The 17,060-nt window shown below is 44.5% G+C and overlaps 1 protein-coding gene across 1 annotated transcript; it reads left to right on the top strand.

Moving 5' to 3' along the window:
* The first annotated feature begins 10,062 nt into the window (after positions 1–10,062).
* Positions 10,063–15,511, top strand: LOC123123597 (pumilio homolog 24). The gene is made up of 17 exons (XM_044544133.1): positions 10,063–10,349; positions 10,468–10,521; positions 10,902–10,963; positions 11,045–11,126; positions 11,211–11,334; positions 11,449–11,532; positions 11,697–11,811; positions 11,999–12,149; positions 12,262–12,474; positions 12,778–12,849; positions 13,024–13,074; positions 13,182–13,232; positions 13,430–13,537; positions 13,617–13,781; positions 14,137–14,211; positions 14,642–14,880; positions 15,080–15,511. The coding sequence occupies exons 1-17, from the start codon at positions 10,164–10,166 to the stop codon at positions 15,210–15,212; spliced, it is 1,965 nt and encodes a 654-aa protein (XP_044400068.1). The 5' UTR covers positions 10,063–10,163; the 3' UTR covers positions 15,213–15,511.
* The last annotated feature ends 1,549 nt before the right edge of the window (positions 15,512–17,060 follow it).

Below are 17,060 nucleotides of genomic sequence, written 5' to 3'. Positions count from 1 at the left end.
ATGATTTTTCAGAACTTATTGGACCAAACTAGAGCACACTTGCAGTTCAAATTTGAATTACTTGATGTAAATCGCCAAAAATTCAATAAATCGATGGAATATGGTAATATAACTCTGATATTCATGAAAATTTGGCAGTTGGAATGCCATGTGGTCTACTTTAGGTGAAGTTGAAAGGGCACAATTTAGAATATTATTTATGACACTTGCTTCACAAAAAAGTCATATTGGGCACTAGAAAATGGAAAATTAACCTTTTGTTTGTAGTATTGTCAGTTTATCTTTTTCCCACAAGCTATTGCACAAGAAAGGACTCTATGCAAAATGATTTCAATTTCTGAGCCTTTTTTTCATTTTCTATAAATTCTTTGAGATTGTTATCAAAATTGCATGCATGAATAATCATATAAAATGGTTTGGGATTTGACCTTTCTTTATGAATACTGCCTATATTCCTAATGTCTAAATTTATAATGTAGAAGTTAAAAACATTTTTTTAGAATTTATAGGACCAAACTAGAGCACACTTGTAGTTCAAATTTGAATTACTTGATGTAAATCGCCAGAAATTCATTAAACCGATGAAATATGGCAATATCATTATGAAATTGGCAGTTGGAATCCCATGTGGTCTACTTTAGGTGGAAATTGAAAGGACACAATTTAGAATACTCCCTCTGTTCCTTTATATAAGGTGTATTTGTTTTTGAAAAAAAGTGTATTTGTTTTTTCAAAAGTCAAACGAGTGCATGTTTGACCGAGTTTTTGGAAAAATATATCAAGGTCCACAATACAACATTTATATTATTTGATCCAACATGAAAAGTAGTTTCATATTTTACTTATTAGGTATTATACATGTTATTATTTTATTCTATATTTTTATCAAACATTCAAATGGTTGTCTTGCACAGAAACCAATACACCTTATATTCTGGAACAGAATGAGTATTATTTATGGAACTTGCTTCACAGAAAAGGTCATATTGGGTACTAGAAAAATGGAAAAATATCTTTTAGTTTGTGGTATTGTCAGTTTATCATTTTTTCCCACAAGCCATTGCATATACAAGGCCTCGATGCAAAAGGATATCAACTTTCGAGCCTTGTTTTATTTTCTATAATTTCTTTCATATGGTTGTCAAAATTGCATGCATGCATAATCATATAAAAAGGTTTGGAGTTTGACATTTTTTCGTGGATACTACATACACTCCTAACGTGGAAGGTAAAACTGGCATTTTCATAATTTACAGGACCAAACTAGAGCGCTTATTTATGATTTGTACACACATTCAAATGAAATTCATACAAATCATGATTCATTTCAACTGCATTAAATAACTCGGAATACAATTCAGTTTTAGCATATCACGAGACTAATTTATTCGAATAACGCGACAATGACGACCTGCAAAACTAATCCAAAACTAATTTTCATCGTCAACCTGCGAGCGGCACGTGGGAATGACGGCCTCGAAGCTAAGGCCATCCCAGAAAGCACATTCCTAATACTACCTACATTCCTAATGTTTTTGCGCGACATTGGGTTGGGGCCATCGAAGTGCCGGATCCGAGTGGCGCGACCCTGGTCGAGAATGTGCGTTGTTTGGCTCGAAGTCCGGCTGTGCCCTCTCCTCCGGCGTCTGCCCGAAACCTACGGACGAGGCGCGCAAAGGCGACCGTGCCGACGGCGGGGATAGGCTCCACCAGAAGTCTCCCATACTCACAACACGTCCCACCGGCAGACGCGTGTTCGGCGGCTCAGGGATGCCGCAGATGGCGAGAAGCTCAACATCACCGAGAGTGATGCTGCGCATCCACACCATGGATGCGGAAGGGGAGGAGGGTAAGGGTTTGTGCTGCAGTGGCGCCAGCGGCGGATAAGGTTGTGGAGGCGAGCTGCGAAATGGGATGGGGGCCCGCATATATGGCATGGGAGAGGGTGGGTTGCAGCGTTAAGCCACCATTAATGGGCGCCGACAACGCGACTCCCTATGTGTGAAAACGCGAGCCAGTCGCTTGTGTGGAAAAGCAGGCGACACTGATTTAGTTTTGCATACTGCTGGGTCCCACGCATCGGCCGTAGATTGTAGGAATCAACCGGCGACGCGAAATCAATAACGCATGCGGCCAAAATGTTGGTCCCACGTGACTGTGCGCAGGAAAGAGCCGGCGATGCGAATGCATGCGGCCCTACAAGTTGGTCTCACGCTTCGATACTGGGCGTAGTGACGGTCAAAGTGTGACACCCCAAAATTTTGACCTTGTTTTTATTTATTAAAATTTTGCCAGGAAATAAAACTTTTCCATCTGTCAAGATTTACCCCTTTTGTTATTTTGGATTTTTACCTCTAGTATTTTTTTTTCAAAAGGTATTGTTGGACTTATATGCCCTCTTTATAAAAACAATTCTTTATCAGGGGATTTATTTGCATAATTGTTTCTCAGAGCTTTATCCTTTTAAAAATGATCTTTTAGAAAATTTAGAGCCTATTTTGCACTGCAACCATTTGACAAATGCCTTTAAATATTCCACCAAAATTTGGGGAGGTCATGTGATGTTTCCACATCACTTTTATGCAAAAATATCTGTTGGCCATTGGAGATTTTGGGCTCTACACCAACTTTTCCAATCTGGTCCAGTGGGCACTTTTGCACTACAACCCATTTAAATATGTCTTTAAAAATTCTTCCAAGTGTTTGGAGATGTCAGTGGATGCATACAATTCATCTTCATGCAAAAACCCAGTGATGTTCTTTGAAAAATTTGAGTGAATCACCCTCTTTTTCATTTTGGCCCAATTTGGTGATTTGTACAGCAACTCTATTTTATTTTGCTCCAATGCCCATGACCTTTTTCCTGCTTTTGACCCTTCCTTCAAAACCCTTAAGTCCAGGAGAGTGGACTCATTGGAGGTTTTTAAGTGCATGCTATAAACCCTTTTTCTTTCTGTCCAAAACTGTGGTTTTGCAAATCTTGCACTAACAAGTTTCTGGTTTTGTCCATATGATCTTACCATCATCTTCCACACCTAAAGAGACCCTGATCTAGAGAGTTTGGCCACTCCAAGAGTTGCCTAGATGCTTTTGGCATTCTATCGAACACCTGGGGTGCACAGTCAATCTTGGGCATGTTTTCTAGTTTGCACTCTGATCTTGCTCCATTGACCTAGCAACCATGTCCACTGAACTCCCAGCTATCTTTAGCCTAGTCCTGTTAATTGCCAGCTCCACCCTCTCGCGCTAGACCGCCCTGGCATTTCGTCGAGCAGGTTCCGTGCGTGCTCTGGGCGCGCCCAGAGCGCACGTTTTGCACGCGCGCGCACTGAGCCGCCGCGCCGCACTGCCACACTCGACGCGACCCGTCCCTGGCCCCTGCTCACCCGCTGAACCGCGCACTAGCTTGCCCACTCTCCACGCCACCCCTGTCTCCCTACAGCGCCGCTGGCAGAACTCTTGGCGGCACGCCGGCGTCGGCAGCGAACCTCTGACATGGACGACGCCGCCCAAGCCACCCCAGCGCGCCAGCTGCCCCCGTGAACAGCCCGGTCTTATCCCGAAGCTCGTCGGCACGCGCTCGTCGCCGCCACGCCGCCCTGCAGCTACAGAACGGCTGTCGCCGGCGATCTTATCCCCAGCCGCCGCGGCCCAACCCCGAGCGCCTATTTAAGGGACCCCCGAGCTCGTGCAAGACCTCAAGCGACCTCATACCTTTCCCCTGGTTCTCCCCTAGACTTAGATTGACCGGTCAAGGCCATCTCCCCCAACTCCGGCCGGTTCGGCCGCCGCCGAGCTCCGGTGAAATACATCGCAGCCAGCCACTCTCTCGCCCAACCGACGCCACCAGTAGCTTCCCCTTGTCCTTGCGGAGCTGCCCAACTACCCAACCTTGATCGGAGACCACCGGAGCCCAAAAACCACTTCACCACCGTAGCCCCCTCCGCCGTGGGCGATTTCTTCCACTCCCGACGACCCAGCGACCACCGAGAGGACCGCCCCGACCTAGCGAGTCCATCCCTGCCCTCAGGTGCCTTCGAAGAGCCGCCGTTCGTCGACGGCGATCGCCGGAGGCCGCCACCGTTCGGGCAGAGAGAGAAAGGAGGGAGGGAAGAACGGTCAAACCTGACCAGTGGGCCCTCTGGACCCACTGTCAGTGACCCGCGCGTCCGTCCCCTCTGATTAAGTGAAGGCGCGGACGTCCTGAGTACGTCTCCTCTACTGCGAAAGCGCATTTCTTCCGAAACGTTTTCTTTTCTGGTTTTATTTAAAAACAGAGATTTGACCAAGCTTTGACTGGCTATAACTTTTAAAATAAAACTCCAAATGAGTTGATTCTTTTTCCTACCTCTCTCAAATTCCATCTAGTTTATTTTAAGATTTATTCCCAAAATATTTGAGACAACTTTTTGTACTGTGTTTGAAATAATTGTTATTTGAATATTTCTCAAAATAGGATTTTGGAGAGAGGGAAAGCTTTCAAAAAGTGCATCCTTTACATACTCTTGAAGGCAAGCATTTCTGAACTCTGGCATAATATTTTGTTGTGGTGTTCTGATACGATTACAACACCATTTGACTTGGAGTATGCGTTAACTTTATGTAACGATAAAGTCTCGTGCATGAGTGTTTTTTTTGGAGATATTTTGTGGTCAGCAATGGATACGCTAGTGTTTTGGATCATCCTCGTGAGCTCCTCGTGCATACCGGAAGGAAGCCGGGAAAGTCGTGGTCTTGGGTAGACACGAGCTTGTCCCTAGTTCCTCGTCGAGACGAGTATGTCCGGTATGGCATGGTGAGGCTTGATGAGTGGTGATTTATTCCTTTAATGGTAACTTTGTCGGTTATGCTGATTATTCGGAGAATGCTTGGACCACCTGAGTCGGTCGTAGGTCGAGTCTTGATCAGTATCTTCCCAAATTGTTTGTACTGCCACTTGTCCCTGTCGCAGACGGGGTATGGTTCGGTAAGTTGTCAACCCCTTGCCAAAGCACACACCGTACAGAGAGGCCATGGTGGAAGATACCGGGTGCATCCGGTAGGCATGCCACCTGGTCCGGGGGCATGGGTGTTTTCGGTTGGGACCGAGAGGGGGGCACCCCTTAGAGCGCGCGTATATAAATTTGATCCCATGCTACGTCGAGGTTGTAGCCTCCCCACTTAGAGTTTTGCTTGGCAGGTGTCGTGGGTGATTCCAGACACCGGTGAGTTAAGCTGGTGTTAGCAGGTCAGGCGTGTTTTCAATTAAAAGGCCGTAGACGGGATTAGTCCTGAAGGACTAATTAAATCCGTTACTCGTGGGTGGAAAGTACACCCTCTGCAGAGGTCATATCCATTTGGATAGCCATGTTCATGAGTAAGGACTTCAGTCTGAGATAGATCATAGTAACGGTCTTCGGATGGAGAAACGGCTAAACTAGATTTTTGTTTATGACCTGTGACATCGGAGGATCATGTTTTATTATTGTTGTTATTATGGACTAACCATTTACATTATGTACTTTATTGAGTATCCCTGAGATGGTTCTACCTCCTGGATATTCACTGTGATTATTCTTTTATAAGCCCTTTATGTGGTGTCGCTCAGACGCCCGACTGCGGCATGCTTGTTGTTTATTTATCTTTTATAAGCCCTTTATGTGGTCTCGCTCAGACGCCCGACTGCGGCATGCTTGTTGTTTATCTATCTTTTATAAGCCCTTTATGTGGTGTCGCTCAGATGCCCGACTGCGGCATTGTTAAGTTATTTGCAACCTTTCGAGGAGTCATTTTAGACACTCGTTCAGTGCATTTCTTTTACCTCCGTATTGCATGTCCATATTTTCTCTGCACACGTGCATCGCAGATTTTCGTTAAATTCATGGCAGACTTATCGTCATAAAAATGTTTCGGAGTATGATTATCTCTTATTATATTATACCCGTGTTCTGAATGTTTGCGAGTACATTCAAACGTACTCACTGGCTTGTCCCTGGCTATTGTCTTGGCCAGATTCCTTGCCTGGAGATAAGCATCGCGACGACAGCCCCGGAACCTGCTTTCTGACGATAGCAGCCTCGCGAAGATAGGAGTTATCCTGGTCAGCTGTTCTTGTGGGAAATGGAGTCCCATAGACGCAGATGTACCTCAAACCGCTTCCGCCATCAACCACTAGAAACCCAATGTTGTACTCCTAGGCCACAATGGTCTTGTACTACATAATTTTTGTACCTTGCTTGGAACTCTTAAATCAAGTTGGTGTCTCATCAGCTAACAGTAATCCTGGGGCTGGTGAGCATAGAGGCCGTTTTCTGGGAAATTGTTATCCCGAAAATCCGGTCGTGACACAAAGTCTTAGACCGGATGGCAAGGCACGATTTGGCCTTTTGTAAGGCACGGGCGAGTGGAGGAGGGAAAAAGTGAGCATTGTTAGATGGCCGGGGGAAAACTGAGTAGAACTAAGGAAGGAGGTGCACGAAAATAGTAATCCGTTGATTCAATCGCAAGATGTTTGGTGATTCGACGTGGTATTCCAACAAACAAATATTTGATACAACATGCCGGATTAAGTCAATAAAAGCAGGAAATGTGTAACAAGAAACAACCGTCATCCATTTTCTCGAAGAGATGTTGTGCATGTAGATGCACACACATGCACACCATACACACGTGCGCACCCACTCGCACATCACCTATTGAAGATTGGAGTCACCGGGGTTGTTTGGTTACCTGCATCGATTTTGGGATATTTGCATCCGTGGCTAGGTTCAGTCTGGCTAAGTAAAATACATGCTACAAACTATGTTGTGCACATGGTTTTGGTTGTCTGCATTGTATCACGTGGTCATTTGATGCTTGACCTTGGGTTGACAATGGTTTGATGTTATGGCTATGAGGGTGCAAAACACGATATTTGGTTGGTGCATGGTCTAATGTTGTGGTCATTCCTTCTCACTGGTGGTTACATTATCACGCAGTACAGTACATGGACAATACCAAATTAACACCGTTTTGGTCCTAGCCACTAAACACAAGATTGTCCATCCTAGCTTCTAACAAATGGTAGTATAAATTTAATAGTAGCATAGCTCAATGGGGTCTTCTTCTTCTGGCCCACATTGCCTCAGTTCACGTCAGCCTTTTGCTATTATAAGGTTCATTGTCACGTGCCTCCACACTATCCATGGTCGGGGTCATCAACATCATCAGCCATCACATCTTCCACCCCCGACACAAACTAATCGTAACACCATTATAAGATCCAGTTATGGAGAATGCAACACGCGAGAACAAGCCAAACTTTGGTGGGGAAAGGGTGGAATGCATTCTGATTCAGGATCTTAAATATACTATTCAAAGCACCAAATGCCCTCTTGACTGTAACTCTAAGGCTAGAGCATTTGAGACTGAACAATTCGACAATGGTCCTAGGATAGTTCCAATAACATAACTCATTCAGACGGTACCTGATTTTCCTGAACGGTCATGCATATCCAACATCTCCTAGGTGGAAATTAGCACCGAGAATATTTACCCCGATAGTCGAGACATGCTGCTGGCGAGAATGTTAGTATCATGGGCTGACCCTTTGCAGCAAGCCAACACATATGTGAACTTCAGATCGAAATCAACAACAAACATTCTATCTTGTGTAGTTCTTTCTACCCCTGTATACTCCAGCCCGTGACCTTGACACTCTAGTAGTCACATGAGTATCATCTATTGCGCCGATTACAATCATGTGATGGCATGGAAAAACTTTTATGTCTCACTCTCATCAATACAAGCATGTCATGGCATGAACTAGGAGTACTGCTCACCTTGAAATATGGGTACCATCAAGGGCCCTTTCAGATTTGGAAGGAGTTTGTCCAGTTGGTTCCTTGGCCATCTCTCCTTTGAGTTCACCAGTCGCATACAAGACTTGCTTAAAAAATTCTTGAAATTGTCTCATTAGATCTCCTAAACAAGTTGTGAATCACTATGAACCTCTGGTTATGACCCACATCATGAAGGAACACTGATACTTGCTCTTCCACAGAGGTGTGGATGTTATCTTGTAGCAACCCACTATCCTTGGACGTGACCACAAGCTTGGCAAAAGGTGTTATTCGCATCCAAAGCATGCTCACAGCCTCTACATCATTGTTGTTGTAGATGTAGTTCATATTCGACATCCTCTTCCAATCTCGGGCTAACAATGGACCATATCGGGCTACAAGCTTCGAATTATGATGAATCGCTCTCTTGTGGAGCAACATGACTCATACCTGAATCATAACTATGAGTGTTGCTGCCTCAGTTACCAGACTCGTCCATTCATCCTTGTGAAATTGGTGATGCGGTAAGTAATGGCAAAAGGAACCCTAACACCGTACCTAACAACGTAATAGCGGAGGGTGGTTGTATGCCGCTTACCGCCATTGGGGTTGGCGACCCGCCCATGCCGAAGACGAGGTGAACGAGAAGGAGAGAAGGGGACAAGCAACTCATGGTGGTGGTGGTGGTGGTGGTGGGGGGAGCAGGTCCTTGTGCCGGAGATTTAAGCCGTCGTCGCCGGCGCCGTCGATGATGAGAACTGAGGCTAGATTCGTCCTACTGCTAAAGGTGAGCGAGTAAAGAGGGGAGGGGTGAGACTTGATTTCACGACATTCCACTCCGATAAATTTTGGTCTCCAACCATCTCCATGTCGATTCCTCCCTGCACCACTTTGTAAGCCATTCTCTCCTTGTGCGCCCGACTCAGTTGGACTTGCTGCAAGTGGCTGATTTGAGCGTTCCTAACGAGCGAGACTATGGAATGCTTTAATGTTCATATGCGTGCAGGCCAACCCATCGTGTACGCCATGAAGCGAGTTTTTCTTACATCCAACGGACCTGTTTGGGGGCTGCAGACAAGCAAACAGACTCGCAAAGCTTTAAGATAGTCGAACACACACGTACAACTCTCCCCTCTATATCGAGGGGACGTCGCCCCCACCGGAACAACATTCTTCGTCAACGAGACAAGCATATATCACATTGTTTTTTTATTGTGTAAGTAAATCATGTTTTTAAAATAAAAATACATATATGTGTGAGGTCGACTGTTATTGCAAATTTTTGTAGGTAGCTTACCAAGCTGACCGCTTGGTGTTCTAAACATATATTTGAAACAACATGATTTTACACAATAAATTCCTCGGACATTGTATATCCCATTATAGATATCCAACCAGCAAACGAGCTCCAGAAATAGTCGGTCGTTCTTTTAACAACCCTTCACGCACGCAAGACATTTCTTGGGAAAGAAGTACTCCCACTCCCACTACTACGTGGTCTTGACCTGACCTCATCAGCAAGAGAAACCTGCAACAAACGGATTCCTGCTTCTTGTGCTCCAAGCAAAATCATACTAGTGACCCGGCAACATCAGCAGGGTCGCAGTCGTAGTCTCGTGGACTAGCCCAGACCCCGGGTAGGGGTACGTGCGATCAACGAGATCACGGCCCACACAGGCTGCGGCTAGCAGTACCAGTAGCCTATCCGATCGCGTCCCGACCACGTACACGGAAATGTATCCGCCAGATCTCCAACCATCCCCTCCCAGCCGCCGGCGGCGCGTGCGGTCGGGAGCACGCCCGCGCGGCCACACGGACGGCCGCACCGCACCGGATCGCTCGCACGCCGACACCACTAGCGCCCAAAAAGAGGCGCCCCACGCCCCACGCCGCGCGGCCCTGCGCACCGCGCATCGAGGCCCCGCGGTCGCACACGCGTCCACGTCCCGCTGTTCGCCCGTTCGTTGGCGCGCTCCGCGGCCTCCACGGCGGGAAAAAGTGAAAACCCTCCCGCGCGCGCGCCACACCTCAAGGTGCATCGACCCTCCTGCCCACCACTTGACCAGTCAGAGGCGAGCCTGTGGGCCTGGCCCAACCTAATAAGCGTCTAGAAAGGGACGACGGCCGGGTTACGATGCGCGGGCCGACAAGTGTCGCAGGCCCGATGCGTTGCCGCATGAAGATGGGCTGGCATGGGCGGGCCAGGCCGTGCCGCAAGCCCACTCGTGCCGGGAATGCGTACGATAAACCCTAGAAGGCTAGAACGAGCCAACCAGTCCCGGCCTCTGCCCTCCGGCGCTACCAGGCAAACCCTCGCCCGCTCGCCCGCTCCTCCTCCGTTCGCCGACACCGCCTCGCGCAGCCATGGCCGGCGGCGGCGACCACCCGGGCGCCAACAAGCGGAAGCGCGAGGCCGCGGGGAGGCCCAAGGCGCCGTCCAAGGGGGCCGGCCCCGGCGACGCGGCCAAGCGCAAGAAGACCTACGACGCCCCCGCCGCCAAGCCCAAGCCGCAGCCCGTCACCGCCAAGGACAAGCGGGTCGCTGCCAAGGTATTCCGTCCGTACTCCTTTCCTTTTGCTGTGATAGCTGGAGGATGGGTGTTGGTTTAGAGTGCGGGCTGCTGCTTGAGTTTGAGCTAAAACTGTGGAATGGCGTTGGTTGTGGCAGGAAATGTCCGAGTCCAGGAAGATGAAGAGGAAGCCCAATTACAACCTCGAGAAGGTAATTTACGCTATCCGCTCTGTACGCTCCGATTACGATTGCGCATCTCAACTCCTGGCTGTGTGTCTGATCACGTTTCCTTGTATGTTCAAAGTTCAGATTGCACTTTGCTTTGCTGCATACATAATAATCAATCACTTAATACTGCTTGTAGCCTAACCAAAATAATAGACATCTGAGTATTACATCTTCTGGATTTTCAGTTCTGCTGATGGCATTACTTAATTTTGATAGTGAAGCAAAAACTGGCGTTGATCCCAGTAATCCCAGTAATAGACAGTACCACTGCCTGCTTGAACCGTCGCCTCTGTTTACGATGATTCAGTAACCTACCTTGGGCAACTCTAATTTGGGGTGCTGTTGACACCTAATATCGACAGGAACTCGCAGTACTATGGGAAAAGATGAGATGTCGTGATGTCAGCAAGGAGAATAGATCCAAGTAAGTGTCACTATTAAAGTCTTGTGAGTTGCAACTTATGTTCAACTTCTTATGCTGATGGGTTTGTCATCATCTCTACAGGCTAGTAACCGAGGCTCTCCGTAAAATGGATGGCAAATATTTCGAAATTGCTGGATCCCATGTAACTGCACGTGTTCTTCAAGTAAGTTGACGATCATCAGTCTTTATGAGTGCGCTGCTTATGGTGTTTTGGTGCTTATTCTGGTAGCCACCATTCTTTTTTCAGACATGTGTCAAGTGGTGCTCACAGCCAGAGAGGGATGCTGTTTTTGTTGCCCTGCAGCCACATTTGCTCCATCTTTCTCGCAAGAAATACGCTGTTTTCCTTGTGAAGAAGCTCATAAAACTTGGTAAATTTCTCTATGATTCGCTAAAACCCCGTATGTTTTCATATGTGAGAATGTTGCTTGTTTGTTTGATAACCCTTAGCTTGACTAACATACCTTTTTTTTTTGTGACTGCAGCCACTAAAAAACAGCTTGCCTTGTTCATCTCTTCCCTTCATGGTCATGTCGCTTCTCTACTTCGTCACACAATAGGAGCCGCAGGTATGTGTTGTTATGTGTTATTGTCATAAGGGGTAGGTACTTGTCGTGTATAAGAGCAGCAGGAGTTAATGGTTGAATACCGCTGTACTCATGCGTTTCTATTTGCTATATACAAGTAAAGGGGTACATGGTAATCTCACATTGAGATGCACTCTTACTTGCAGTTGTTGATTGCGCCTTTCATCAGGCGACGCCGCCTCAGAAAAGAAGTTTGTTGTTGGAATTGTACTCCACTGAGCTTCAGCTGTTCAAAGACTTGACTGAACAAAAATCATGCAGGTTGGCATGCTATAATGTCTTGTCATACATCTGCTTTGTAGTGTCCTGTTAACTTTTGTTACATCTCTGTTCAAAACTTAACTTGGGCGGAGGGAAATATTTTTGTAGTCACCCATTTATCCTGCCATAGGTGGCTGCAGTTATTTGTTTAGTTCAATATATACTAAAGTTCAACTTTCTTTTTCAGTTTGTTAGAAACAATTTCCAAGCTTGGACTACAGAAATCATCTGTCCTGCAGTATATGACTACTGTTATCCAGCCACTTTTGGAAAAGGGTATTGTTGAGTATTCCATAGTTCACACGGTCATATTGGAGTACTTAACAATTGCGGATAAGGTAAATGTATTTCATTGACGTGATTGGCCTATCTTTATAACAAAGCTCTCCTTTTTTAGTGAAATGTTTCTTCAGCATATCGCACTATCTAATATATGCATGTGTTTTGTAGACATCAGCCTCGGATGTGATTCGTCAGTTAATCCCCCATCTTACCCAAGGGTCATCTGTCGTAGATGGAGATGAACTATCAGGGGTCGCTGAAGTACCAACGAAATCAAAAGCTAAGAAGAAAAGATCTTCAGAACCACTTCTCATTCGGATCATGCAGACGAGGGAAGGTTTAAAAATAGGACTTGCTTGCCTCAAGCATGGCAGTGCGAAGGTACATTTTCTTTTTTCTTGTCTCTTTCCGTTTTCTTATTTGTATCTAAAAGAGATATTTCAGAGCGATCACTTGGTTTAACTTTGCCAACTCATCTGATTTTTCCAATGTTTATCTATTAATAACTCCTGTAGATTTCAGAGACACTAAATAGTCATGCAAATTGACCCGTGCATTAGTTAGTGCCTCATGCTGCATACCCAGTAGTATTTCTTTTCATTCTTGCTTATTCCAGCAGTATTTCTTTTCATTCTTGCTTATTTCCAGTGTGGTTTTGTCATTTAACATGTTAATGCATTTCAGGATAGGAAGAAAATTATCAAAAGCTTGAAGGGGCAGAATATGAAGCTTGCTCTTGGTGATTATGGATGCCTTGTAAGTGATATCTATATATGTAATAGCTTATTTTAGTGTTTAAATAGGATGGTACTGTGTAAATTTTATGCTTTAACCTTTATGAACATTCTCCTAATCCACAGTAATTTCAGATGGTTTTATACTTCCAAGTAGTTAATCATCGACTAAACTAACATTTCTTATTTTCTCCAGTTCCTTGCTTGTCTTCTCTCCATTGTTGATGACACAAAACTTGTTACTAAGGTTAGCCAGCACCAATCGTTTGCTTGAAGCAAGTGTTATGCTGCCATTACAAGCAATCTGAAGAGGCAGCCGTTCATGTGCTTATAGCTTACTTTCAATATTTGTAGGTTGTAATTGATGAGCTGACAAAGCAGTTAAAGGAACTCATATTTGACAAGGTAAAAGGAATAACGAGCTTCTGATATCCTTATTTTATTTGCTACTCCCTCCGTCTCAAAATAAGTGTCTTGAGCTTAGTACAAATTTGTACTAGAGCTAGTACAAAGTCCAGACACTTATTTTGGGATGGAGGGAGTATTAGTTATACCCACATGAGAGATGAGACTATTTATGATTGAGCTCCTTGCTGGAGCAGAACGGGAGACGCCCATTGCTGCAGCTACTTCACCCACTTTGCTCACGTTATCTGACTCCGACTGATTTGATTTGTCTGAAGTACAGTGTGCCTTCCCTTGTTTCAAAGGCAAGTTACCTACTCTATTAACTGTTAAGTACTTTGAAGAGAGACAGGCCCCCAGAAATTTTGCTTTTTTTTGTTTCAGGATGAGGCATCAGAGAGTGCTACTAAAGTTAACTTGGATAGTAAGTTGGATGATGTAGCTGACAAAGAACCTGGGGGTTCAGAAGACACACTGGTTGCATCTGATAGCAAGAAGGACCCGTTTAAACGGCGGCAAGAACTGTTGGTGAAAAGCGAGCTTTTTGAGGTGATACTTGTAACATGTATTTAACTTTTTATTTATTTATTCAACGTCATTTCTTTTGGAGTATGTAGTTTCCCACCTCAAGAGATCTACATTTATTGTTGCAGTAGTTTAGTACTCCCTCCGTACAAAAATAAGTGTCGTTGATTTAGTGCAAAGTTAATATAAAGTTGTACTAAATCAGCGACACTTATTTTGGGATTATGATTTAAAGGTGACCATTTGTCAAAGAAAACCTAGTCGCAACATTACTCCGCCCCATTAGTCACATAACACCCTGATCCCGACATTACTATGCTCCCACAGTCACGTATCCGCTAATCCAAGCAATAATGTAGGTGTTATTTTTTCTTTGTAGGTTCTCATCGAGACTTGCATTGAAAATGTTGGAGAGTTACTTAGAACAAACTTCGGCAAAGATGTATTATACGAGGTAATCTCCTTGGTCCATGCTCCATGCTTCTACCTGTACCTGTATAGGCAGTATCTTGGGAGAATATTCATTCATCTATGCTATTTCTTCGTGAAAGGAGCTACTTGTGATAAATATGCTTTTACTTCCACGACCTTCACAAGAGACAAGCATTGTCCCTGATTATTATTTGACAATTTGAAAATATTCTTATGAGTTGATGGGACCTTTTCTCTGGATGTGCTGGTCCTTATGCCGCGTAGTATTACTGTTATTCACTGTTCCTTAATGATGAATCAACCTCCTGTAAAAGAAAACGGCACTCCAGTCTAGACACAAACCTACCTTAACTATTGTTTTATTGGTCTAACTCTTGATACAAATGAGTAATTGACTATTGAAGAGCTTCATGATTGCACCTGCTGAGATTCTGTATTCCCAATTTTCCAAGGTTGCTGTAGGTGGAAAAAATAATGTCTTGGAGGGGGTCACCGACAGGATCCACGTGCTTCACAATGCTATAGCTTCTGACGCAGAACGCCCGAGGACAGAAGATGTTGAGCATGCCTTTGATAACTACCACTCGAGCCGCGTAATCAGAAAGATGATACTTGATTGTCCTGCGTTTGCTGCTACCCTATGGAAAAAAGCCCTCAAAGGGAAGTGCAAGTCATTTGCAGATGGATTCAGGTACCTCAGAATGACTCGTCATCGATATGTCAGTTGTTAATCTGTCCATCAAATTTGTGGACCATGCAAATGCGATGAATAAAATTTCAATTACCCGTTGCAATTTAAGTACTTCATTGCACTGCTGAGTTGGTATTTTGAAAAAAAAAAAGGAAACCATGCGCTGATACTCTGATGAATTTGTTGGTCGCTGCTGCAGCTCCAAGGTGGTGGCTGCCTATCTGGAATCTTCGGATTCCAAGGTGAAGGATCTTGCGAAATCCGAGGTGCAGCCGCTCATCGACGGTGGCATACTGAAGATTCCAGACCATAAAGCAGCGGAGAAGAAGTGAGTCTTCTCTCAACGGGCCTCTCACCATCGCCAGCAACACAAAGCAGGCCGAGGCGGCGACCGTGCTTGCGTGTTAGATGAAAGAGTGTAATACATACATCCGCGGTCATCCTACTGGAGGTGTATGTTCAATTTTGGCACCGGATACCAATGCACTCGAAATACATACGGTCGTTAAGGGTTTAGGTTAATACTTGACTGGGGAGGTTTGCTGCTACATATTCGTGTGATGTGGCATAAGTTTGGCCGTTCACCATCACATCTAAGCAGACGATGCCACTCGGCATTTTCCACCTGATCCATTTTGTTTCGTTCCTTGAGAACAAGGTCAGCCATGCATTTTCCACCTGAGCCATTTTTTTTGCGAGAAAAAAAAACGGTGTTTAGAATGTTACTCTAGCTGATAAGGTTTGTTGTTGCCATATCAGTTGAATCATGAAATTTAGCTATTGATGGAACATGCATTCCATGGTGGTGCTGCAATTAGCTTGCCTTTTCTCTCTCTAAAATCTTCAATTCCGTTTATCACCCGAGCTAATACGAGGGGAAAGAGAGAACAGAGAGGAGTGGAGGAAGAAAAATAGCATGACATCAACATGATCCAAATACAATATGGAAATTTCCAGAATAAATAAAATATGTTGTGTGAGGCTATGTCAGCTCACGTGTCATCTATGGCGCGGTTCGGCTACATTTTAATCCGGCGAGTTGCCTCATGACATGAATAGTTGTTAGGGAATTTGTGTTTTTTTTTTCTTTAAACCTCAGATAGTTAGAACATGCGGCTCCTCAAATGTCCAAAAATCATGAAATTTCGCATGCACCTTGCCCACATGAGCATCTTGGATGCCTAATTTTTTTATTTTTTTGGATTGTTTTTACTATTGTTTAAAAAAAATTACTATTCACAGATGAGCCTGGGCACCGTTTTGAGTTGTGGAAACATGTGTGACATTTGAGAAGAAGCATATCAGGGGCATTTATAAATCATCTATTTATCCCAAATATGATGAAAATTAAGCAATTTTTTGCATATCAATTCCTCATAGTGCTCTCACGTGCAATATTGATGAAATTGCAAAAAATACTCTCTTTACTAGTGGTATTTTTCTTATGCTTGTTAATTCACTGTTATGCAAACAAGCCCATTTTGCGCCATGTGTCTAATGGATTCGCTCATGGATATCATGCTCTTATCTCCAGCAACTAGCTTATGTCCGCGAGCTTCTTTGTGGATGCAAATTGTGATGAATGTTTTCCACTTAGAAACTTATACACACGAGAAAGTGCTTTTCTTTCAATGATAACCTTATTCCTTGTCGGTCACTTGGAGCATAATTGGTCTGATGCCAAAAGTTGGCACGCCAAATTTTGGTAACTGCCAAATATTGGCTAGACATTGGTTGCTTGCCAATTCTCGTTGCCAATCTCACAAAAAGTTGCCAAATGTTGGCTTGACAAATATTGGCAATGTCAAATGTTGGTAGCAAACCAAATGATTTTGCCAAATATTTGCACACACATGTGTTTTCAACGTATTTTGGACTCATGCTTAAAATAATGATCTTACTATATATCTCCATTTATATCTTGACCAAATTTTTTTTGTTTGGTATTCACATGTTTAATGCTTATTGTCATATCATCTTGTTTTCTTCCATTTATAAATCCTGAATATAGCGTGAACTTTTCCGATTGTTCGTAAGGCCAACTCTAACGCATGACCCCAAATGGTCCGGTAGCATCGGGTAAACGGACACAAATCACGGCCCAACGCACAGGAGCAAACGGACAAACGCCCGTTTTTTGTACACCACCGGCCCATTCCCGGCCCAAATTTGGGTCACAT

The sequence above is a fragment of the Triticum aestivum genome, chromosome 5D (genome assembly GCF_018294505.1).
Source record: "Triticum aestivum cultivar Chinese Spring chromosome 5D, IWGSC CS RefSeq v2.1, whole genome shotgun sequence".
Classification (NCBI taxonomy): Eukaryota; Viridiplantae; Streptophyta; class Magnoliopsida; order Poales; family Poaceae; genus Triticum; species Triticum aestivum.
Note: the sequence above shows the minus strand (reverse complement) of the source record. Positions and strands in the feature narration are given on the sequence as shown.